Below are 26181 nucleotides of genomic sequence, written 5' to 3' on the forward strand. Positions count from 1 at the left end.
CTTTGCCCCAGTGGAGCTCTGACAGCACAGGTGGTGATGCAGTCCCAAATGCAAAAAGAGCTCCAGCATGACCGTACGGGAGATACTGGATCTGATCGCTGTATTGGGAGACAAATCTGTTCTATCAGAGCTTCCATTTACAGAAGAACGAAAATGCCAAAAGCGTTTTTGAAAAAAAATCTTCCAGGGTATTGATTTACAGAGGCCACAGCACAGTGCTGTGTGACAAGCGTAACAGAAAGCAAAGAATCAAATGGACGTTCATGGAGGGAGGAAGGAGGGGAGTACTGAGGACTCCAGCTATCCACAGTCCACTGTAGTCTCCGAAAAATATTTAATTCTTGGCTGAGCTCCCAATGCCTGTAGTTCAAACACATTGTCCGCGTGGTTCAGGATATAGCTCGCAATTTACTCCTTCCCCCCCACGTGAAAGAAAAGGGAAGAAATCGTTTCTTGACTTCTTTCAATGTCACCCTATGTCTACTGAATGCTGCTGGTAGACGCGATGCTGCGGCAGTGAACAGCCTGTGAGTGCTCCTGGCTGGCCTGAAGTGAGGCTGGCGGGGGCGCCTGGGTAAAAATAGGAATGATTCCCCGTCATTCCCAGTAGATGGACAGAACGCTGGTAACCGTCCTCATCATAGCAACTGGGGGCTGAGCTCCATCAGCCCCTCCCTTTCCTGTGTAAAGAAAGATTCTGTACTGTCTGGACTATCATAGCAGTGGGATGCTGGGCTCCTCTCCTCCACACCACTTATATCTGCCTGGACTGTCATAGCAGCAGGAGGCTGCCTCCTCCTCATTTTATCTCACCAACAAGTCACTGTTTCTTATTCCCGCATTCTTTATAACTTCATGACACAAATGCGGGGACACTGCACGGTAGCCCAGGAAGGTTGGGGGGAGGAAGCGGAGACGGGTGGGTTGTTGCAGGGGCAACCTGTGAATGGCATGCAGCTCGTCATTTCTGCGGGATCTGACATGGAGCAGCTGTGCTCTCTGATACACTGGTTCTCTAGTACACTTGCCCCATATTCTAGCAGGACTAACTATTTAGATACCAAAAGGAGGGATTGACTCGGCAGGGTTCTTGTCCGGGGTGTCATTCCCATTTTTGCCTTTGCGCCCCCGGCCGACCTCAGCCAGGGGCACTCATGATAGCAGCAGACAGTACAGAACGACAGATAACCGTGATCTCATTGCCAATTTACAATGGCAGCAGATGGTACAGAACAACTGATAACAGTCTCTGCTATCATGCAAAAGCAAGTGAATGCTGCTATGTAGCGCTGCAGTATCGCCTCTGTCAGCGGCATCAGGTAGACATACAGTGACAATAAAAACATAAAGCTGAATGAACTCCATGGTTGCCGTGCTATGGCGTCTGCCAGGGCAATCAAGGGAAAAAGGGCGCGAAATGATTGTCTGCCGTTGCTTTCCCAGAGGAAGGAATGAGTGACGACATTTACCCAGAACCACCCGCGACTATGATTTTTGCCCCATCAGGCACTGGGATCTCAACCCAGAATTCCAAGGGGCGGGGGAGACTGCTGGAACTATGGGATAGCTATGGAATAGCCACCCACAGTGCAACACTCCAGATATCGATGCTAGCCTCGGACCGTGGACGCACACCCCTGAATTAATGTGCTTAGTGTGGCCGCATGCACTCGACTTTATACAATCTGTTTTACAAAACCAGTTTATGTAAAAACGGAGTAATCCCGTAGTGTAGACATACATAGTCTCTAGAATCTTTCTTTCCTCCACAAATGCAAAAATGCATAGTGGGCACCACCTAATGGACAGAACAAGGGTTTTCCTTAATAACAACCTGAAAAACAGGGAAAAGATTCATATGAACCTTACTTTATTGCTAGCCTTTTTTATTACTATATTAAAACTAACTCATTCTGCACAGGAAACTAAAATGCTATATATCTACTAGAAAAGCATTACTACTCTCCAGCAACCAGTTGTTTCAATGTCACCTAATAGACAGCTCTCATCTTTAAATCTGATGATACAAAGAATCTGAGTTCCAAAGAGCTGTGTTTCACAAAATAATGATCGTTTGCTTGGCCAGTGTTTTATTTTCTCAATTACGAGTTAGAGGGGAAAATATAATTAAGCATAACCAGTCTGGTGCAAGGATGCTAAGCACCCACATCTTCCCTGGTTTACAATAGGAAACATAAGTGCTCAGCACTTTTGAAAATCAGGCCAAATAAAATTTAAATGTCAAAAATTCAACACAAAACACAGATGATCACAATCCATTATTCATTTGTATTACAGTTACACCAAAAGGCCTTAATATGAAATGTTTGGTCAGCACTATACAAACAGATGGAAAGAGACAGTTTGGTCCTGAAGAGCTTACAATGTAAATAAACAGGTGGGAGAATGGAAGTGGTACTATCCCTCTTTTACAGAAGGGGAACTGAGGCACAGAAAGATTAGATCACTTGCCCAAGGTCACACCAAAAATCTGTGGCAGAGTAAATGTCAGCGTTCTCTCTCAAGTCCCAGACCAATGCCTTAACCTCTACGCTAACTTTTTTCTCTGACCTTGTCTATGTGGAAAAGTTGCAAGGTTTCATGTAATCCATTTTTAAACCAATATAGTTAAACCAGTGTAAATCCATGTGGATGCTCTTATTTTAGTTTAAGGGGGGCTTACTTTGGTTTAAACTTAAATCTTTTCTCAATCAATTTAAGCTAAACTGAAAAAAGCTATTCCCATATCAAAATCAGTGTGTCTACACAGAAGTCTGACTCAGTTTAAATCTACTGGTTTAAATTCACACCTCAGGTTACACCAGTGCGCCTTTCCCATATAAACAAGTCCTCTATTTGATTAACGTAAAAAGGTACACATAGTCTGCCTTTGGAAAAACAATTTGAAACCATGCTTTAAGAAATGCCAAAAACAACACTTTATAACAAAGGCCAGTCACTGAGATCTTGCTATGAGTTGCACAAGGCAGTCTATTTAGGTGCCAGCATCAAAGGAAAAATAGTGTGTGCAAAGCAGCCACAAGACAATTCAGCTCTTGAAAACATTTGGCAAGTTAGTTTTAGAAACAAGGCAAACGTCAATGAACTTTGCTTGTGCAAGGCTTCAAGGTCCATTCCCTTTCTGAGAAACTATCCACTTCATCAAGAAGGTTTTAAGGAGACTCCTCAGTGCCAAGTATAACTGAATAGAAATACTAGTGAAAATAGCAAGATGGAGGCACCCACCTCAGATAATGCAAAAAGAAACCCTGAAGGAACAGCACCCTAATGAGCAGCAAGATTATTATGACTCTGTACATTTCAGCTCCCAAGCACCCACCCTAAAGGAAATATTTCACGGTAACACATCTCTGCAGAAACCTAGGCCCATGTCGAGAACAAGAGGGAGAAATGGCTGAGAGTGAAGTAAAGAATGGAATCTCCCGTAGCATACTGAAAAAGACTATGGGCCAGAACCTCAGTTGATGTAAATCAGGTAGCTCCATTGGAGCTACACTGATTTATACCAGTTGAGCAACTCGCCCTTGGGGCAAGCCCGTATTCCTTACACCCCTGAAATTCCCATCAATTTCAGAGGCAATTTTGGGGTCTGCACAGGAATGCAGGAGCCAACCCCATAACTGCTCCAAAGAGGATCTGTGATTAAGAGAAACTGAAAAAACAAAGCAACCAAAGAAAGTATTACTCTAAAAAAACCAAATCCCCTGACAGCAACAAATTGGGAAGATAGCATTGTTTAGACTGAAAGTTCTTTGTGGCAGGGAGGGTTTCATTTATTATCTGCTTGTGCAGCGTCTAGCACGATGAAGCCCAACCTGATAGTGGCCTTTAAGCACTACCAATTTACAAATGTAACAGAGATTCAGATCCACTGCATCTAATAGAACCTACAGCATCCCAAAAAGGAATTTACGTACATGACAATGTGCTAGGACATCACCTTCCTACTAAATAAGCCCAGACAAATCCAAGCTATGGAATGGAGACTGGGCTGGCAAACACCACAGCTTTTCCAAAGCCTATGAAATCAGCCACCAGCCTAAAGGATCTGAAAAACTTTTAGATTCACAGACCAGAGTCTACAGACTTAATTTAGCTCAAAGGCAAGTCCAATTAGTCTCTCTGAGTGATTTAGCTGCTCATTTGGGGGGAGAGGGGTGGAGTAAGCTAAATTGTTTGAAATTATTCCTAAAGGACACTATAAATCAAGTGTTAATGAGTGATCCTATGCAAAGGGCCACAGTAACTAAATAAAATAGTCAAGGTGCTAAGCGATAACATTCATTTTGTTTTCAATAATTTAACAAGCGTGGTTTTCAAGCCAGAAATATTTGCAAATGAAACCTCCATCACACACACACACTCACCCAAATGCAAGGCAAGATGCTGAATGTCATGAATTCCCATTGACTTCAATGGGAGTTGAAGGTGCTGGGGTGTTCAGCATCCTTCAGGAACAGAACCATCATGAAAGAGGAACATTCACCATATGAATGAAAGAACATGCTAGTGAATCCATATCCTTGTTTCTCCCCCAGAGCTCACACAAATATGCTGTGTCCTGGTTCACTAATCATGTGGTGGGTTTATATATGAAAGAGAACAAAAGAAACAATTTAATACAAATCTACGACAAATCTTTAGACAGTTTAATTTCAATGGGTTACTTTTTTTCCCCTCAACTGAGTTTCATTATAGGTCACATCTGTCACACGATTGCGTTCACCAATCTATTTTGCAGTCAAATTCAATGCAACATGTTTTCAGATGTTCAAACAGTGATGTGGAATGGGAAACACCATCACATTATGAAAAAAAAATACAGACTAGGCCTGATTCTGCAGTCTTTATTCCAGCAAAGATCTCACTGGCAATGAGTTCTGTAAAGGGGTGTTAGTGTAAAAACAAAAAAAACAAAAAAAACAAGGTTCATTTATTTTAATGGCTGTTTTGCATCAGTAAACACAGAGAGATTTGGCTACCTGTTTTTAAAATCTAGCTTTCTCTCTGTCACATTTTCTTTTAATCTTGTCTCTTGGAGTTTATGTATTCAACAGGTTCCTGGAGCTTTTAGCAGTCTGTAAACACAGTTCGATGAAGCCAGTGCATCCAGTACTCAGGTGGAACATTGTGCAGAGACAACCTGGAGAGCAGGACATTGAACATAACCTGGAATGGTATCTGGAATCTTCTAAAGTTTAAGTTGAACATTCCACAGCAGAAGGTTCAGTGTTTACTTTCTTCTTAGCTTCTCAGGAGCTCACAATTGTACAAAGACTCTGGAAAGTGCAACAAGGTTTCTGCCTCTCCTGATTGTCAGTGAAGCCACACAATACTGAACTCTTTTCCCTACTCAAAAGAGTTGGATTTTTAAAGATCTATGCAATTCACGGTAAAATCACATTCCGTTACTTTATTTTTTGGCTGCATATAGAATGCAAGAGAATCCCTGCAAAAAAACGAAAAGGCATCACTAATAGAAACATTTCCTGAAAATTTTTGTCTTTAAGAAACAGGAATTGCAATCAGTTTGAGCGATTAAATTATTTTTACCAGTAGCAACAGAAACATTTAACGATTCAATCCCAGGCTGCAACATTCTTCCAGGAGGGATGATTAGCATCCTGTGGCACAAACTTCGCGTCTCCAAAGACAGCCCATACCCTTCATTCCCTGCAGAAAAAAGATATTGTATGGGTATGTTCATGCATTTGTGTTGCCAACTTCGCACATTTTCACAACTCTGCCACTGATTTATGAATAAAACCGTCAACAAATGCCTTTTTAAAATAAAACCAGAACACCCTCCTGACAAATGCTGACTCACAGGAATTGTCCCATTGACTTTGATAGGACAATATAGATGATCAAGAGTAGTTTTGCAGGATCTAGCCATTAAATTGAAATCGGAGGTAACAAATGACAGCAATGTATCTAGTTTTCCTTATTGGCCCATTTCAAGCTATCTGGATTTGTTTGTGGAGATCAAGGGAGTTTCTGAGCCAGTGCTAATATCTTGCGCTTATGCGGCACTTTCATTACAAAGCCTCATAGCACCCTTTCAAGGGCCAGGGGAAATCCTTCCCTATTCCCAATGAACAGCAATGCACAGTTGACCAGGCACATTACAGGAGGAAGCTTCATAGTGTCCAATGCTGGAAGCTGGATATAGAGGTTGATGGACCAATGGTCTGATCTGGTACAGCAACTCGTTTGTCTCTATTGATATTGACTTGTTCAACTTTTCCAGTAGACGGTACTACCAGCTGGGTGCAACTCATGAACACAGAGAGTTTAACCACAGGCTTCAATTGATTAGTTGCTAAACCATCCAACAACCCTAATATGTTTGACCTGATACACTAGTGAAGCAGAGTAGAAATCTATGCCAGGTCATTAGTAGTAGTTTGGCTTGTATTGTCACAAAGGAAAATGGAAAGGGAGCTGCTTAAAACAATTCCACTTGTAGACAAATGAATACAGAAGGCCCAGGCTATATAGAACCCGAGTACCATCCCCCTACCTTGGACTCCAGATCAGCTCTATTATCAAAAGGTGTTTTCATGTTCATTTTTTATCGAGCTCCACAAATGCACCTGGTACAGTTTAGACAAAGACAGAATAAGGTCCCTGGTCTGCAGCCAACAGAAAGATTCATAGAACAGGAAGGCACCCATTCCCCTTTCTGAGCCTTGCCAAAAAGGGATTGTTAACTGATACACTGGCCATCTCTACTGCATTTTAGACTTATTACTCTAGAACCTAGCCGCTGTCCTACATGCTGGAATTGTCTCTGTAACATGCCTGCAAGCCTCCATCTTCTGATGCTGTCACCAAATCATCTCTCCAGTTTTTCTAAGGTACTTATATTGCCACCATTGCTGTACTATCTGAGCGCCTCAGTCTTTAATATATTTATCCACTCAACACCCCGGAGAGATAGGGCAGTGCTATTATTTCATACTATGGATTGAAAACTGAGACACAGAGCAGCTAAGGTGACTTGTCCAAGGTTACATAGGCAGTCTGAGGCAGAGCAGGGACTCAAACCTGGGTCTCCCAGGCTAGCATCTCAACCACCGTTGGTGGGAAAAGCAAGGATTTCACCTTCCCTTCTACTTTTTCTTGATTTGATACAGAAGAGAAAAGTTTTATAACTTCAAGCAACATTCATCTCATTAGACTTTTGCGCTCATATTCTGGTGTGTTCCTTCAGCTTGGGACAACAGCTATTGTCAGAGATGTCATGTTTCCTGGAACACTCCCTTTCTCTCACTGATAAGGGTCTTATGATTCCCAATAAAAGCAGCAATTTTGCTTCCAGCTCTTACAAAGCTTTTTATGGCCTTAGTCGCTTAAGATAATTAGAACCCATAAATTCAGGGCAAAAGACTTGCAGATAGAGAATGATGTGGGAGGGAGTGCTGATGGAATCAGATAAAATAATACAAGATGCTAGTTTATATTGCTGCACAAAACATTTACCACTTTGGCTCTTTGACTTTAATCTCACAGTTTTGTCTCTCAGAGTGCAGCTGAAATGCAATCATTTAATTATTTTTTTCTGACTGTAATATTGTTCAGGGTGTGGCCTGATGATTCGGGGGCTTGATAATGGGATGCAGAGCCTTTCATCTCTAAGTTAGGATTGGCCAGATGGGATCAGACCATGGTCCATTTAGTCAGGAGTGAAAGTAACTTAAAGGACTTACTAGTATTGCCAGGAGCCCCGGGCCCTTTAAATCGCCCGGCCGGTACGGTTGACTGTGTACCGGCTCTTGCCAGTACACCGTACCATACCAGACGGGCTTACTTTCACCTCCGTATTTAGTCCCGTATTTCATCCCCATAGTGACCAGCACCTGACACTTCAGAGCACAGTGCAAGAAACCTCCTCCACCACATAGTTAGAACTTGGCTTATACCATGAAGCATGATGTTGAATATCACGGCCAGAATTTATGTTATCATTAACTATTGTAGCGTTGGATGTTGACAGCTCAAATCCAGACAAAATAAGCAGCGACCAAAAGATCATGGTTGTTCAGTGGCCTGTTAAAAATGAATTTGATTGATCTAAGTGGACAGGTGTCCAAATAAACAAAACCACAGTAGGCACCCTTATTCCCAGACTCAGCACCCATTCCAAGAACTGAAAGGATATGCAGAGCTGGCAGGACAGGAAAGGGAGTTAATCCTATCCCAGCCCATGCAGAGACCTTCAGTCTCTAGGGAAGTCAATCTGTTGCCTTAGGCATTGACTTTGCACACAGACAACATTAAGAGATATTGTTCAGATCATTCTCTTTGGCAAGCGAGCAAGACTGTAGCTAACTAGGATGCTGGAAAGACAAAATCAAGTCTGTAACACTTTTCTAGTAAGATAGTGTGTGGGAAGCTTGCTTCCACACTAATTTATTGCTGCTCTTCTCTGTTTGCTGCCACAGGAATGCTACATATTTAGATCCAGGACATTTCTTCAAACAACTCCAGTATCACACAACTCCATAATGTTCAATTTTCTTTTCAGTGAGGAGTTAGTGCTCAGTAGAGAGTTGAAGTCATTACTGTTGTAAGGTTTGGGAACTCTTCTCATGCATCTACCAATCAGCCTCCAGTCTCCCCTGACAAAAGAATATTTGGACTTTTTCCGGGAGAAATCTCTCATAATTCAAGGTAATGACACTGCTGTCACTTTCTCTCTCTTCCTTTCTCTTGCTGTTGTCATCGTTTCTGGTATGTATTTCTTTGTGGTCCATCATCTGCATTGCCAGCCTTTCTATTCCCTTTGTAATATAGTGCCACACATCTTGTAGAGATGCCAGATTTGCTGTGTTGTCTTGTCAGTATTTCCTGGAGTTCAATAAACATTTTAATTAAAGAAATGTCTTCAGAGCCAAGTAAATGGTAGTATCAGGCAGGATTATAGCCCCTCAATGGCCGATCGTCAGCATGACATTACCCTTCAGTGCAATGGTTCAAACCACCTTCGTTGCCTGCTGACATGAAGCAGCAAAAAGGGCTTCCAAATATGCATTCCTGGATGATTCTGCAATGTTTCTTACTTCAGCTGTAATGTCCACTTGCTTCTCTACCATTCAGACCATATAAACTCAAACATTTCTCCTTAAAAGACACCATCTTGACAAATTCACTGCAATCACCTCCTTTACCTGCTTAAGATAAGTTTGGGGGGAGGAGGGATGTGCACTGCTCAGGGATCAAGTAACAAACTAGAGTCACTCCAAATGAGAAAAAGGTTGGAAGTGACCAAAAGTTAATATTATATCTCCATGGCTCTCAACCTTTCCTGACTACTGTACCCCTTTCAGGAGTCTGATTTGTCTTGCGAACCCCAAATTTCACCTCAGTTAAAAACTACTTGCTTACAAAATCTGACATAACAATACGGAAGCGTCACAGCACACTTGTTGAAAAATTGTTTCCGTTCTCATTTTTACCATATGATTATAAAATAAATCAATTTGAATATAAACATTTTACTTACATTTCAGCATATAGTGTATAGAGAAGTATAAACAAGCCATTGTCTGTATGAAATTTTAGTTTGTACTGACTTTGCTAGTGTAGCCTGTTGTAAAACTAGGCAAATATCTAGATGAGTCGATGTACACCTTTGCATACCCCCAGCGGTACACATACCCCTGCTTGGGAACCACCGATGGCTGTTTGGTAGCCAGCTGTGTGGAATGAGCAGCTAGATCCTATATCCACTGGGGCAGCTGTCCACATTATCAAAGCTGCCCATGTAATGGACACTCTTGTTGGCAATCTCAGTACAGCCTAAGCCTGAATAGCATGGAGACTTACCTGCACCCACCACCTTAGAAATGCCATCCTGTACCTATCTGAGCACTTACAAAATTTAGAGCCATGAACACTGACCTCTCTGGCCACTACATCAGCACTAGCTTAAGAAGTGACATCTCCATATCACGCACCTTCACCCCTGTTCAAGTTTTGCACCATACCATACCTAATATTAAAACAGTGGGTTTATTCCAGTGAAACTCTAAGCAGCTGATGACGGGGACCTTATCCTCAACCTCAGATTTGCTGACTGTTCCTATGACTTCCCAGCCTTCTTCAGTTTTAGCCTTAGAAAGTAAAGGGGACAAAAAAAGAAAAATATGATTCCAGGTTCTTTAAATTTATAAGAACAACACATACACATATAAGCTTTTGGATTTTCAGCACAAACATGCAGCTAACCTACTTTGTTTCTTCTGGTTTGTTGGTTTTTTAATACATCTAGGTCTTGTTTACACTTAAAACTTATACCAACATAGCGATACCAGCAAAACCCTGCAACTGTAGTGATAGCTTGCCACAGTTTTAGGGTAACTGCATCTGTAAACCCATCCCCGTGGGCCACTCCAGAAGTTCCCAGTCAGGGCTCTGGGAGGGACCCCTCTCCCACCCCGACATCCCCAGCAGACCAGCCTGCTGCTCTTTCTGAGGGCTATGAACAGTGTATTCCCAGCTGTCACAAGTTACCACACAGCTCTTTCCAAGCACACACACGTTTTCTAAATGTAGAAAGAATTACAGAGAAAACATACAGAAAACAGTAAACAGATTTAAACACACAGAAAACATACCAGGAATTACCCATCAGTCTTACGAGGCCCTAGCAGGCCAAAATCTTTCCAACTCTTCCGCAAGGGTCAGGATCCCTCCTGTCCGTTCGCTGGATCAGACAGAAGGCCCTGAGTCAGTTCAAAACCAGACTTTTAATACCAAAATCCCTTTCTTTGTCTGTTGGTTTCTGGGAAAACCCGTTTGAACCAGAACATGCAAACCTCCCAAAAGGGTGGCACCTCTCTGGAGCTGTTTGCAACCTAAGTGATTCACTTTAATCGAACTCCACTGTCTCCGGTTCCTGGAGAACTGTGGTAACCCTCCCACACAGTCGTATATAAATTTAACACAATGCCCCCAAACATACTGCATGGTGTTGCAAATATCTGTCACATAGCTTATACCAGCAAAAAAGTGCTTTTGCTGGCATAACTTATTCCAGTCCAGTGAGCAAAATAAACTATGTTGGTAAAAGGAATTTTTTGCTGCTGTAGCTGCATCTCCACTAGGATTTCTGCCAGCATTCCTAAATCCTTAAAAAAATATCACACTTGTAACCAATACAGCTACGCCTGCAAAACCTGAAGTGTAGACCTGTCTTAAGAAGCCCAAACCAAAACTTTCAAACTTGGATGCCTAAAATTATGCCCTTAAATATGCAACCTGATTTTCAAACACTCTGAGCACTTTCAGCTCCCATGCCCTTATCTAACTAGTTGGCCAATTCTGCTTCCCTTACTCTCGTTGAGTGGCATCTTAGAAGACTAGTAATCCCATTTTATTTGACAAAAGCTCAGTATAGGTGCTTTAATTTGGCCAGGGTCCCTTTAACTAGAAAATCCACTTTAACAAGAGTCAAGTTGCTGCTTCTTGCCAACCTCATTTCCTGCGCAATCTGCACTTTTTACATTACACTACATTAAATTTACACTCCTATGATGCCACAGGTTAGACTGACCAATCTGGGGCCAATTAAATGGACTGCAGCAATGGCCCAAAATGTTAATAAATTGAGCTTTATAGTAACACGGTGATTCTTCCAGGTGTTTCAATTAAATATCAATATCTTTTATGTGCTTTTTATCTCACCATCATCCAGAGTGCCGGCTGCCATAGATCTATGGTGGGGCTGGAGAAGGTTTCCAGCTTTGCACTGGGAGGAAGGGGGCTAGACATCTCGGTACCTTCCTGGTGGTCAAAATAGGATATGCAGGGAGAAAAATACTGACTGTATGGGATCTCCACCCACAGACGATGGTCCAATAAAAGATATTACCTCACCCACCTTGTCTCTCTAATACCTTGGGACCAACACAGCTACAACTACACAGCAAACAAGTGTCAGCTCCACAGGCATTTCTGTAACACCAAGTCCTTGCAATTCACTGGCCTCCAAACACTCCTCCAAAACTGATCAAATACTCTCTCTAATGCGAAGTAAGGATGCCAACTTTCTAATCACACAAAACCGAACATCCTTGCCCCGCCTCTTCCCCGAGGCCTCGCTCCTGCTCCCTCCATCCTCCCTCCCTCCCTCGCTCACTCTCTCCCACCCTCACTCACTTTCACCAGGCTGAGACAGGGAGTTGGGGTGTAGAAGGGAGTGAGGGCTCCGACTGGAGGTGTGGTCTTCAGGGTGGGGCCAGAAATGAGGGTTCAATATGCAGGAGGGGGTTCCGGGGTGGCACAAGGGGTTGGAGTGCAGGAAGAAGTGAGGCTCTGGCTAGGGGTATGGGCTCTGGGGTGGGGACAGGGTTTGGGGTGCAGTAGGGAGCTCCAGGCTGGGGCTGAGGGGTTCAGAATGTGGGAGGAGGCAGAGGGTTTGGGTGTGGGCTCTGAGAGGGAGTTAAGAGTGTGGGTGGGAGTTCCAGCTTAGGGCAGGGAGTTGGGGTGCGGGAGCAGATGCGGGCTCCAGGAGGGAGTTTGGGTGCAGGAGGGGTCTCAGGACTGAGGCAGAGTGTTGGGGTGCAGGAGGGTATTCGAGGTTCAGGCCAATGGGAGCTGCGGAGCCAGCGCTCAGGGCAAGGGGAGCGTGCGGAGCCCCCGTGGCCACCCTTGCACCTAGAAGCCGGACATACCAGATGCTTCCTGGAGCCACGCGGTGCAAGGGCAGGCAGGGGGCGTGTCCTGGCTCTGCTGTGCCACCAACCGGACTTTTAGCAGCCCAGTCAGTAGTGCTGACTGGAGCTGCCTGGGTCCCTTTTCAACCAGGCATTACAGTTGAAAACCAGATGCCTGGCAACCCTAATGCAAGGATATTTTTTGTTTTAAGAGTCTTTTCAAAGCATTCTTCCCCTTCCGTGGAGTTCTTCACTATGGAGCTCAGATCTCCAGATTCATTTTGTAGCTGCCCCTCCAACAAGGTTCACAGCATTCACAGCATTTCAACCCACCCACGGTTTCTCTTTTCCTCTATATTTTAACTGCTGCACAACGCTGCCCTCATGTGACCAGCCTTTGAGCAGCAGCCTGTAGCTGGTGGTGCATAAGACAGAGAAACAATGCGCAAACTCAACAGAGGTATGTCTACCTGCAGCTGAGAGCAAACCTCCCAGCCCAGGAAAGACAGACAGGCGCTAGCTCCACTCAAGCTAGCTCACTAAAAATAGCAATGTGGAGGTTGCAGCATGGGTGGTAGCACGCACTAGCCACACAATTATCAGCTCGTCTGACCCAGTGGATCCACGCTAGGGTGACTAGATGTCCCGATTTTATAGGGACAGTCACGATTTTTGGGTCTTTTTCTTATGTAGGCTCCTATTACCCCCCACCTCGTCCCGATTTTTCACACTTGCTGTCTAGCCACCCTAATCAATGCTCATCTGGTGAGCCCGTACCACTGCCCGTGCTGCAATGTCCACACAGCTGATTTTACTGTTCTCACTTGAGCCCTGCCCAGTGCATCTGTCCACCTTGGCTGGAAGCCTTCCCTCCCAGGTGCAGTGCAGATATGCTCCTAAAGGCGACTGCAGAGCTGCCTACTTTCTCTGGGCTCAGTGACATGGCTGCTTCAGTTTCTTTCTCTCAGGCTCCTCAATAACTTCACAAAGGCTTTTGTGTATCAGCTAACACCTCTTTTGGGGATCTGGTTTATTAATACCAAGCTCCAGAGGGAACAAAACTGCTGCTGAAGCTTCTCCTTCAGCAAGCTTGGTCTCTACACTCTAGCCTCTCTAGCAGGAACTACTAGCTCTTGCACTTCCCAGGCCCTGTGCCTGGGAGCTAAGAAGAGCTGTGCAGACCTGTTCACACAATCCTCCTGCTCCCTTTCTAATTTTCCCCTCAGAAAGCCTGATTTAGCTGCATGGCCTGCCTGTCATGTGACATTATCATTCTCTCCACCTGTCAAGTGTCACAGTGGGGCTGGGACCCATCTCCCCTTAAAGGGTCAGTCACACTGTGACAGGTATAAGGTACAAATTTCAAAAACATCTGAGTGACTCATGAGCCCAAATCCCATTTTTCATAGTAACGTAAGTCCCTGAAAATGGGATTCAGTCAATTTTGAAAACTATACCCATAAGTTAAATCAATATTAGATCTGTTCTCTATGCACATTTAGGGGGATTTTCAGAAGCACATAAGTGATTCAGGACCACACGTGCCGTTGACTTTCAGTAGGAGTTGTACTCCTAAGTGACTTAGGTGCTTTTGAAAATGCCCTTTGCTCTTTAAGGGACATTTATTCAAAAGGATTACAGGGTGGTTAGTTCAAAAGCATCAACCCTGACAACATGGAAGCAGGTGCCTTTATTTGTTTCAGTTTATAAAAATGTTCCTATATGAAGCATTAAAATCTACACCCATTGATACATAGAGAGAGCTACTCACTTGGCCCTGCAATGCATTTATTGCAACTTATTTACTGATTTTAGCTGCCTTAGAAAGCAGACACTGCACAGTCTCCTTTGGCTTGAACCACTGTCTGCAACCAGTGGGGAGTTCTCTCACAGATGCTTTGGACCAACGCTGTTACTTGTCTAAAAACAGTTTGGGATTTTTATCTAGTTAGATTGTAAACTCACTGGGACAGGACCCATCATCATGTTATATATTTGTACAGTGCCAAGCACAACAGGGCCTTAATCCCTGATTGGGGTCATAGGCATCAACACAATACAAATAAATAACTAAGTGTCTGAACCAGATTCTCTTGGCTGAGGAGAAATCAGAATAAGTGGCAGTGCTGTTATTATTCAGCTAACACATGGTGTGGTGGCCTAAAATAAGCAATTGATACATATTTATTTTAAATTCCCTTAGTTGTTTAAGGGATATTCACGCTAAAAGGTTACAAGGTGCTTAGTTCAAAAGCATCAACCCAGGCAAGTGCCTTTATTTACTTGATAGATAAAGATATAGCTTATAACTATAGATAGTAAGTGAAACTGGGAGCTGGATGCCATTTGTGCCTTTGAAATCTCTGTGATCAGGGATGTGTGTGTAACAGCCTATAGCTGTGCACCAAATGTTGTAAAAAGGTGATCTCCCTACTATCTAGCTGGTGAGATGACCTGAAAGTTCTTGGGACCTTTAGTGGTAAAAGGACAAAGAAAAAAAAGAAAACTGGGCTCTTCTACCTTCAGAAATCTCTGGAGATTATCTGTGCTGTATACTTCCAAAACCTCCATGGCTCCAGCGCTTGCTTTGCTCACCGTAGGAGTAAGGGGGCAGCTGTGAGTAGAGAAGCCAAGAAAAGTTCCAGGTTAAACAAAGCAAAACAAAACCTCTGAAAAACTGTTTTTACTAGCTCATCCGATTTCTTTCATGACTCACTTTAAATCAGTTTACAAATGATTCTCTTCACTTTATAGATGCACTTTCTTATAGGGAATGGGAGGTTTTGACAGGAACACAGGGACAAGACTGGAGGAGCAGTTTTGACACCAAGATGAACTAAAAATGGTAACAAAACAAAACTTCTCATCAAACCAAGTTTAAATACCTCTGGCTATCTTTATATGTACCTACTGCATTGGTGACTCCTTCCCGTTGTTAAAGATCTATGTGAATCCTAGCCTTGCATACATGAGACTCTCCTGCCACACACCTGAATCAGCAGGGCTAATCCCCTATTTGCCTCCTTCAGCAGAAGCTATTCAGAAGAGAGAAGGCAGGGAGAAGCGAGCATCCCTCCCACCATCACGGGCCTCACAAGGCTTCTACTCTGTCCTCCTTAAAATCACCTCTGCTGTGATGCCTATAATGCAACAGTTAGGCTGCTGGTCTGCTGGGACCATTGCTCATCACCTTGCTCATAATACTCTTGCTATTCCCTTGTGCTCCCCACGTCTGTCCATCTCTACCTGTTGTTTCTCATCTTATACTTAGATTGTACTTTCCTTAGGGCAGGGATTATCTTTATGTTATTTGCATGTCCAGTGCCTAGCACAGTGGCACCCTGATCCCTGACTGGGGACTCTGGGTGCAACCTTAATAGTTCTACCACAAAATAATCGTGTTCCCTCTGTATAAAAATATATCTCCAAAAAAACACACACAGTAGTGGACTGACTCAGCAAATGACATTGATCAGAAAAGCACAGCTCAGAGGTGCAAGAATGCATTCATCCCTGGAGTGAGAATAGCAGGCATCTGGCCAAATCTTGCAATCCTGAAAGCAGCAGTCTTGCACTTTTTGATCTAGAGGCAGAGTGACTAGAATAAACATACCATGGGAAAAAAGAAAAAAAAACTAGGATAGAAAAGAATTCAGGGCTGTTCTGACCAGCAGTACCTGTGCCTTTTTAGTCAAATTATACACTCCACTTAGGACCTGTGGACACATGGCAATCTGTGTGGGTGGGTGTGTGTGCACAGCACAGAACTGAGCACGCTTACAAATCTCTTTGCATCCCAAGAGATCCCATCTCTCTAGCTATCTTGAGGTTTTATACCACAGTATCTGAATGCCTTCCCTGTAAAATCAGTAGCAATAGTTTTCTCCCCAGCAGACTTCAAGGGGACTTCCAGCTCTGTTTCAGAACAAAACTCTACTTGGGGGTACGAGTTTTCGATTTTTTCGGTAGCATCTTGGGGTAGAAAGCATGTCAGTGCTGCGAGGGTCATTTTTATGATGGAAAGGCCTTCTCAAAGAAGAAGGCTTTGCAAAATTTCCAAAAGAAGGTCAAACTCTGGATTCACCTGATGCCCTCTGGGAGTTTGTTCCAAAGCCAGATCCCCTCGACCGAGAATGCTTTGTCCTCACCTCTCACACACCTTTGTGATCTGCATTGACCCAGAGAGCGCAGCTGTCATGGTGGTGAGCAAATCAAAATTGATGTCGCTGGGGCATGATCTATTAATTGCTTTGAAAACCTCAGTAGTTCAGATATATACACACACCTTATACAAGGATATGGCCATCCATTTCCAGGGTGGAACATGGCATCTCAACAGTTTAGGTGAAAAAGGCAGCATCCAGCTGAAACTACAAAGTAGGCAGGATGCAACAACCTGAGCTGGAATATGTCCAGAGTGGTGGGACTGACACTCTTATTCTTACAAAAAGGATGATGGGATCTTTTAATGCCTACAAAAGGACCTTGGTTTTACATCTTATTTGAAAGACTGGTGAACTGTTTAGGTAAAGACCACAAAGCAATACTTACTGGAAGAAGGAAATTACTCATGGCATCTTATACAGAATAAGCTCAGAGAAGGGCTCCAGTTCCCTTTATGAGGAGTTAGCACTGGGGGACAGGACAGTTAAGTATGTGTGAGCAAATCCTCATTATATCCTGGAGTCTTTCCACATGCAGGATCAGACCTATAGGGTTTGAAAACTTGGACTGCAGAAAAAAAAAATCCCTTCTCTCCACGGCTGGAAGAGAATGGCTTTTCGGTCACTGAAATGAAGGAGTGCAGCGGGGGCAGTGAGAATGCCAGAGGTTAAGATATGTTTTTAATCCCTTTGCAACTCAGAAACTCTTATAGCAATAAGGGAAAAAACAACAATCAGAGACTGCCCAGTGTGCTGGTAGCTACACAACACACTGTCCAATGGGGAGCAGAGGATTTTCTGATTTTGGCTCATGGGCCTGCTGCAGAGGCAATGAGAGGAGTCCAATAGGAAAAGGTGCAAGTTGCTCACACATACACCCCACCCCTTCCAGTTGACAAATGGAAACTGCATTAACTGGCTGCTAAGGCAGTTGCATTCAGCAGCCAAAGGCTACATCTTCACTACCCGCCGTATCGTATCGGCGGGTAGCAATCGATTGCTCGGGCATTGATATATCGCGTCTCATCTAGACGCAATATATCGATCCCCGAACACGCTTATATCGATTCTGGAACTCCACCAAGCCGAACGGAGTTGCGGAATCAACAGGGGGAGCCGCAGACGGCAATCCCGCGCCATGAGGACAGTGAGTAATTCGATCTTAGATACTTCGACTTCAGCTACGTTATACACGCAGCTGAAGTTGCATATCTAAGATCGATTTTCCCCTGTAGTGTAGACCAGCCCTCAGATACAGAAGGCGGACTTCAGCAATAAAAGGGGAGAATGCATTTGAAAACAGAGAGATCCAAAGCAGTTAGCAGAAGAAACCTTCCCCACTTTCCATCTCTGAAGAAGCACAGGTTGCTGAAATGAAATCAGTGTCTGTCCCAAAGCAGCAAGCAAAGCCGATATCCTAATGCTGCCATTATTTACACAGCACTGCCAATTCACAAAGCACTCGACAAAGCAAATAAGAGATCTAGGTTCCTGCCTCAAAGGCTTTTCAATCTAACCGAAACTAAAACAAAACATGAGACTGCACTGGTGAGAGGAGCATCGTAGAAAGGCCCTCTGGAAAGGAGGGGAATTTAAGAAGGGATTTGAAGGAAAGTGAGGGTGCGCTTGGTAGACAAGAGGTGGAAGCTTTTCCAATTATTGAAGGACTCATACGTGAAAATCAGAGACCACAGATGGAATGAAATAACATTAATAATGCCACACTCTATCTGCTTTTGATCAGTAGCTCTCAAAGTGCTTTACAAAGGTCAGCATTGTTATCCCATTTTACAGATGGGGAAACTGTAAAGGCACAGAGGCATGAACTGACTTGCCTACGGTCACTCAACTGGCCCAGGGCAGAGCTGAGAACAGAAGCCAGGCCTCCCCAGACCAGTGCTCTATCCACTAGACCATGCTGCCTCCCACATGCAGAGCTTCAGCAGCCAGTTTAGTTTCTATACCTGTTTGGTGCATGCTCTGGGGGTCATTCAGAGTAAAAGGAGCTATACAAACAAGCAAGATAGTAACATCCTTTGCAAGACAGTGGTAATGTGAACAGGAAACCCCACCACAGAAGCAAAGCATAAAATTTACCTGTCCTTTTGGCTGGTCACCACTCTGTCAACTCCTAAGAAGTACGCGGAACGCAGCACTGCACCCAGATTCATAGGATCCTGTATCTGCTCCAGCACCAGCCAAATCAGCTGTGTGCCCAGACCAACCTGGGGAGCTTCAGCTTCTTCCAAGCTGCTAGGATGGAGAGGGGTGGCCTCTAAGCAAACTCCCTGGTGGACTCGACCTTTGCAAAGAGCATCCAGCACCTGCCTGCTGACATGGTGCACAGGGACCCCGCAGGCCTTAGCTCGTTGGGCAAACTCTTCCATCACAGGCCGTGCACAGCTGCTGTTCGACTTGAGGAACAACTGGAAAAAGTCCCTTTTTGACTGCGAGAAAGCAAGGGAGCAGGGCGCAATGCCAAACAAGATCTCCGAACCTTTGGTTCTTTCAATGGACATAGGCTTTGGCATTGGTCTTTTCTGCTCTTTTGAAAAGTCATCCTCTCTCAGGTTCCTAAATTCCTCCTTGGAAGATGCAGCCTGCTCAATGCTTCTCTTTCTAGACTTCCACGGCCACCGCAAATTCTTCTGAGGGGTGAAGCCTTTATAGCTTTTGGGAGGAGGACGTGATTTGGGGATCACTCGTGCAGCAGCATCCCCAAGTCCCAATACTGGAAGCTCGTGGCTGCAGTGGTGGTGTGAATTTCCTCCATTCCCAAACCCTGTGGGTGATGAAGATTGCGATGGCTCCTTCTCCTGACCCAAAAAATGTTGGACTGCCCGAAAATGACTGTTGCAGCTAAAAGGAAATGAAACTCTTGCAGCTTTCCAGATGTTGAACTTAAAGATCTGCACCATCACCACTACAAAGGCCATTCTACCACTCAAGTCTCCTCCATCGGAACGGCTATCCCTTGAAAAAGGAGATAATGGGCTAGTTATGCAATATCGGTTAATATCCCAATAATATTTACAATTTTAAAACATGCTTATGATCAGAAAAAGGACTATTTACAAATGGAAACCTTACACTTAACTTCCACTCTACTCCCTGCCTGTGTTCCAAGTCATAGCTGCTCTTTGCTGACTAAAACAAGTTTTTAATATTAGCCTAATACGCTCACGGGAGAATGAACTGAATTCCATTCTGGCTCATGCATCACAAACAGAATTAGCTAAGTTCAAACTGCAGAATCTTTCACTGATGGCCACATGTAAGCCACACAAAGCGACCCGCTTGACTCTCAAAATATAGTTAAATACTCTGGGCCAGATTCTGTGCTGGTGGAAACTGGTTTACGCCATTCAAATAGAAGATGTTATGCCAGCTTAGATCAGTTTATGATCTGGTCCTCTATTTCACCACTCCAGCCCACCTCAACCTCTGGCCAATAACATTAACTTATAGTCATGGTCAAGAATGTTCCCTGCATGATTTTCTTTTAAATACACATCTATATACTGCAAGCATTTCTGACAGTATCAACAGACTTAAGAAGCCATAGGTTGTGCCATATGAGAGAGTACTTCATAGATTTGCAATAAAGTTGTCATAGTGAGTATTTCCTGTCTACGTCACATATTATTGATGATCTCCATGAAGGAAAAATACAGAATATACGTATTATTTACAGTGATAAACTCAACTAGCAGAACTTGTTCACACTGAATATAGTCTACTTTAGGTTCTTATATGGCCCCCATTGTCATACTGAGCACCTTGCAAACTGTAACATATTTATTATCACAATACCCTCATGAGTGGGAAAGTCCTTTTCTATTCTGGGCTCTCCCACTGGCCTACTGGATGACCTTGGCCTAGTCACATCCCCCTTCCATGCCTCAGTTTCCCCATCTGTAAAATGGGGGCTAATGATGACTTCCTTTGTAAAGTGCTTTGAGATCTACTGATAAAAGTGCTAGATAAGAACTAGCTATTATTATTCCAATTTTCCAGATGGGGAACTGAGGCACGGAGAGGCTAAGTTACTGACTCAATGTCAAACAGGAAGTTTGTAATAGAACAGGAACATGATGCAAGGTTTCCCACTTCTAGGCTTGTATCCTAACCACTGGACCATCCCCATTCACCTCTTGGACACAGCTTTATTAGTCTAATATATTGCTACAGAGACAAAAACAATAAGCAGGCCTAAGCACCAAGTCTGCAGAGATCCTCACTGCAAAACTTCAGTCATCTTCAGTATTGCAAACCAGAGCAGCAATGCATTAGTCTGCTATCCAGCCGCATTACAAGAAGATGGAAACAAACAGCCGGGGGGCGGGGGGAAGACGAGCGGGTTTTAGGGCTGACAGGGGCGGGACTCCAGAGCGCTCCGTTCAATTCCCAGCTCCGCCATGGACTTCTTATGCGACTCTGGGTGAGTTCTAGTCTCTCTGCCTCAGTTTCCCTTGTTTGACAAGAGGATGCCGCCTGGCTGTGTCCCCAGGGCGTTGGGACGAGGCAGGGACGGATACGGAGCGCCGGTGACAGGGGGCCTCTGAGTACTGTAGAAACAGGGCCCGTTCTGGGGAAAAGGAGAACGGGACCCACCTCCGGGCTGGGGCGCTGGGCTAACGCTGGAGCTGAGCCTGAGGCGGGGGAGGCTGGTTCGGCCCAACGCCCAGGAGGGAAACGGAGTTTTGCGGGGCTAGAAAAGCCCCGTGCGCGGCGGGAGGAGACAAGGCTGCGCCCGTCCGGCCCCCACAGCCCCGTTACCCGCGGGCTCTGACCGGGGGAAGCGAGCCGGGCCTGGGTGCCGGGAGCGGGACACCCGGGAGGCAGCACGGGGCGGGGGGGAACGCAGGGAAGCGGCCCCAGTCTCCCCAGGCTGGGGGAGGGGTCACCCAGACCCCTGCCCCCCCATCGGTGACCCCTCGGTAGCAGCCCGAGGCGGGGGGGGCGACAGAACTCAACAGCCTCCCCCGCACCAGCCTCCGCCTTCTCCCCTGGCGCCCCCACACACTCCCCTACCTCACACTCCACTTCCGGGGCCGCGCGCCACCACAGAGAGGAGGGGACAGAGGGCCGCCCTGCGCTGCAGCGCCACCTGCTGGTAGGCGTTGTTTGGTGCGGAGCGTGCCCGCGGCGGAGGCCTGGTGGCGTGGGCGGCTGGGGTCACTCAGGCTCCAGCAGGTCTCTAGGGGCAGCTGGGCAGGTCCCAGGGGCACCAGTGCTGGAGCTCAGCTGGCCCTGGATGTTGCCCGGGGGACCAATGTGTCATGCATGCCCTGCAATGTGCTGGCACAGCTGGAGGGCGCCAGTGCACGCCCCCAAGGATCTGCTATGGTGGGGTGACCGTGCATGTGCCCTGGAGTGGGCGGGTGTGTGCCCTGTTCCCTGCAGATAGCCATATCCCAGAGGAGTGCCTCATACCCGGCAGGGTGTCTGTGGGCCCGCTAGGGTGACCAGATAGCAAGAGTGAAAAATCGGGTCAGGGGATGGTGGGTAATTGGCACCTATATAAGACAAAGCCCCAAATATCAGGACTGTCCCTATAAAATGGGGATATCTGGTCACCCTACGGCCCACCTCTGCCCCGGAAGCTGTGCTCGAAGGCTGGGAATAATCATGCTGACTCCGGTAGATGCTCAGGACCCATGGCCGGCCTATCAAAGTGAAAACAGTGCCTTGGCAGCGTGCACTGAGAGGAGAGACCTTGCCTGGCACCTGCAAATTTGCCTGCTTGCCACACTCAGGAAAATTCCACACACACACACACACCACACAATCTCACGATGAGCACAAGCTTTTGACTCCAACCCACCTACTGTGGTTTCAGTTGCACACTAAATGATTCCACGGCCTGAGAGATAAGCTTATTTTGTAAAGACATCATTTATGATGATGATTTTCTATCCTTTATTGTATGTATTAGTTTGTATTACAGTAGCATTTTGAGACCCCAACGGCAATCAGAGCCCCCTTGTGCTAGGTACTCTGAGACAGTCTCTGCCACAAAGAGCTTCCATTCTAAATAGACAAGACAGCTAAAGGGGCGACAGAGGCACAGAGAGTTGAAGTGACTTGCCAAGGTCACTCATCAGAGCTGGGAGTGATATCCAGGTCTCCAGCTTTGCTGATATTTTCTTGGAAAATGTAACTTCTTGGCAATTATTACTGCCCTTCTCTGTAAAGCGATGCATGTCTTCAGAAATTCCCAAAGACAGGGACCAGCTTTTTATCTGGTCTGGTTTGACACCTTGATATCATTTCCCCCACTGTCAAGTGAACTTCGGGCATAGGAGAGAATGGGCCGAGTTGCTAAAGATGTTTGGCTCCTTGGTAGCCAGCAGAGGGAGCTTGGCTTCTACTAATACACAGAAACCCTCCTGATGAACAATGTTAAAATCCAGTTAGGGTAAAGAGATGCTTGACAAGGCTGACAAGATAAACAAATCTTACAGAGCCAAATTCATCCCAGGTGTAATTTCATTGGCTTCAGTGAAATCTGGCTCAGTCTTGTGCTTGAAAATGCACATTTAAAAATGCAGCTTCTTCTGCTGAAGACCAAATGTCTCAGCTTCTCTCAAAGAAAAAGCTGCAACAGTTTTAAAATGCCAGCTCGTGGCCTGCTGCTAAAAGCACAGTGATGATGGACTAAGGTTGCCACTTTTCAGACCTCCGGATTTGCCATACTCTGATACAAGATAGTATGTTAAATGATCAGGTGAGGCTGTATCATGACGTCAGAAGGCGGTGGCATCACATACTGATACAATTTGGTGACACAAAAAGAACAGGAGAACTTGTGGCACCTTAGAGACTAACAAATTTATTTGAGCATAAACTTATGCTCAAAGGTGCCACAAGTACTCCTGTTCCTTTTGCAGATACAGACTAACACGGCTGCTTCTCTGAAATTTGGTGACAAAGACCTCATCTACAATAGAAAGTTGTACCCTTTAATAAATCAGCGTAGGCAAAGCAGTGGAACCTTCCTCACATGGACTCAGTAGAAAGGATCTTTATACTGGTTTAGCTATTTTCATACAGGAAGGGGAATAACTATACCAGTCTAATGCAACTTTATAATGGTATAACTCTACCTAAACTACAGTTATACCAGGATAAAACACACCCCTAACAAACATAGTTATATTAGTCCAACTTTCAAGTGAAGATCTACCCCTAGTGTCATTTAAGTCACAAAACTGTTACAGTATGAGAGGGACGGGATATTGTGCTACAAGCTGAGCTTTCAGGATGTGGGATTGATTGGACAAAATCTAGGCTGCCCCACAAATTCTGTGATACATGGTAGGTGTGTGCCCACAATGTGCCATCCTGCTCTCCTGCCAGTTTGGGTTCTCTGGCACTCACAAGCAATGCACATCCTGCTTTCCGACACTGAGAAAACAGAGTGACAGCTGGTTATGTACAGTCACAACCTGGTGCTCAGGATACTTCTACAACAATAATACTGTACGTGGACCTTCCATCCAAAGATCAGGTGGAGCATTGAGGAGTGGGATGGGTGTACATGTGGCGGGGGGGGGGGAGAAAGAGAGTTAAGAGTTTCTTTCAGTGAGCTGAAGAAGCTTGGAGACAGGTTAAGGGATTTGCTCTTGATTGCTGTTGTTAATAACGTGTTATAATTAATAACGGGCTTGTTAGAACATTCCCAGAGGAGCCCAGAGTCTGCCTGACGCACTTGTGCCCCAAGTAATAATCACCTTCTGATGAGTGCCCTGTCTGCCTTTCCCTCTAGGCCATGTTGTTTAAATATTACGAGAGGGCGGGGAAGTGACTCTCCTCCTATTTCTAATAATCAAAGATATTTGAATAAGGCCTTGCAGCAGAGCTCAGTATGTAGAACTAGACTCAACATAGGCCGAGAGCTCATGGAAGGAGCTGTCCTACAAACACTCAATCACAGTCCCCTGGGCTGCACTGTTGAAAACAGAAGCAAAGTCTGTATTTTTACTAGTCATTCACACCCCCCTGTTGCACAGCCAGCAGAGCAGCTGTCCTCGCAGCACTGCTGAGCCCTTATGGTGCCCAGACGCAGGCTGGGAGGATCCACAGAAAGAGACATCATAGGTTCAGAACTGCAGACTCGCTTCGTTTTCTCCTCTAGGACAGGAGGTTCTAGAAATAGAAGGAATCTTTGCACGCTGACTGCAGTGTCCTGGGGATATCGCCCTCTGGATTTCTGCTACAGGAACAGACCAAATCAATCTTTGCTGCCGCCTTCTCCCCACAGCTTACTTATGATGTTCAGTGCAGTTAAGGCTGAGGCTCCAGCATATAAGGGTTACAAATAACCTAGCTGGGCTGAGGGCCTGGAAAGGATCCATTCTATCCCCTGGGATCTGTTTTCTTGATGGCTCTGCCTATGCACTCTTCCAATTGCTTATGCTGCATTCCAAGGCACCACAGGAGGACATAATACTCCACATTTCTTCATGGCTCCTAGTCAGGGGCATCTGACGTGTTTTCTTGTGTTATATTTATTACATTTGCTATTTCTTTGGAGTGCTGGTGAGAGCCCACCTGTCAGTATAACTTGTGTCACTCAAGGGGGTGGTTTTTTTATGCATCAGAGTGACATAAGTTATACCAAAGTGCTAGTGTAGACATACCATAGACACTGATGTCCAGTGGTTAGCCAACGATATGGGACTCAATTTACCCCTCTGTAAAATGGGTTTAATAACATTTACCTAGGTGTTGTGAAGCTTAATTAGTGCCTGTAAAGGACTTTGATGATGTGAAGAGACGCAACACCGACTAGAAGAACAAACCGAGTTCTAATCCTGGCCCAGCCACTGACTGACTTGGCCATCTCTTTTAACCTCTCTGAGTCTCATTTATTTCATATGTATTATGGGAACAGCACTACTTGCCTCTCTGGGATGTTTGGAGCATTAACTCCTGTTTGTGCAGTACTTTGAACATGGAAAGAGCTGAGTGTTAGTTTGTGTAAAAATACACTATGCACAGTGTGCATAAAGGCAAATGTAATTTCATTGATTGTGTGTGTTCAGGAACCACAGCAGCTTGGATGGTGTATGTACACACTTCAGCTCGCAAGCTGCACTTCTGCACCAAGTACTTAGATCCAGATCATCAAAGGCATTTAGGCACCTAATTCCCATTTCCCACCCCACACTGTCCCAGAGCCCAGGCTCCCGCAGAGGTCAGAAGTTTACACAGTAGTGAAACAGCCCCGCAGCCTGAGCCCTGTGATCTCAAGTCAGCTGGTATAGGCTAGCTGCAGGGTTGTCTGTGCTGTGAAGACACACATGACTACACAACATGGTCGTAGAAGG

General features: G+C 45.1%; 1 protein-coding gene across 3 annotated transcripts; it reads right to left on the reverse strand.

Annotated features, from left to right (window-relative positions):
- Window positions 1-4944: 4944 nt before the first annotated feature.
- Window positions 4945-21924, reverse strand: MRM1 (mitochondrial rRNA methyltransferase 1). Of its 3 annotated transcripts, none has more exons than XM_075059528.1 (6): window positions 21881-21924; window positions 18944-19819; window positions 15204-15297; window positions 10019-10139; window positions 5575-5694; window positions 4945-5470 (listed from the first exon to the last, which is right to left on the reverse strand). In XM_075059528.1, exons 2-6 carry the CDS (start codon window positions 19780-19782, stop codon window positions 5430-5432), a joined length of 1215 nt encoding a protein of 404 aa, XP_074915629.1. In that variant the 5' UTR covers window positions 19783-19819; window positions 21881-21924; the 3' UTR covers window positions 4945-5429. The 3 variants fall into 3 exon arrangements, with proteins under 3 accessions (XP_074915629.1, XP_032635236.1, XP_032635237.1); XM_032779345.2 differs by having other exon boundaries at window positions 21067-21914; XM_032779346.2 differs by lacking the exons at window positions 4945-5470; window positions 10019-10139; window positions 21881-21924 and adding an exon at window positions 21067-21639 and having other exon boundaries at window positions 5607-5694.
- Window positions 21925-26181: the final 4257 nt, after the last annotated feature.

Source organism: Chelonoidis abingdonii, chromosome 20 (genome assembly GCF_003597395.2).
Source record: "Chelonoidis abingdonii isolate Lonesome George chromosome 20, CheloAbing_2.0, whole genome shotgun sequence".
In the NCBI taxonomy this organism is placed as follows: Eukaryota; Metazoa; Chordata; order Testudines; family Testudinidae; genus Chelonoidis; species Chelonoidis abingdonii.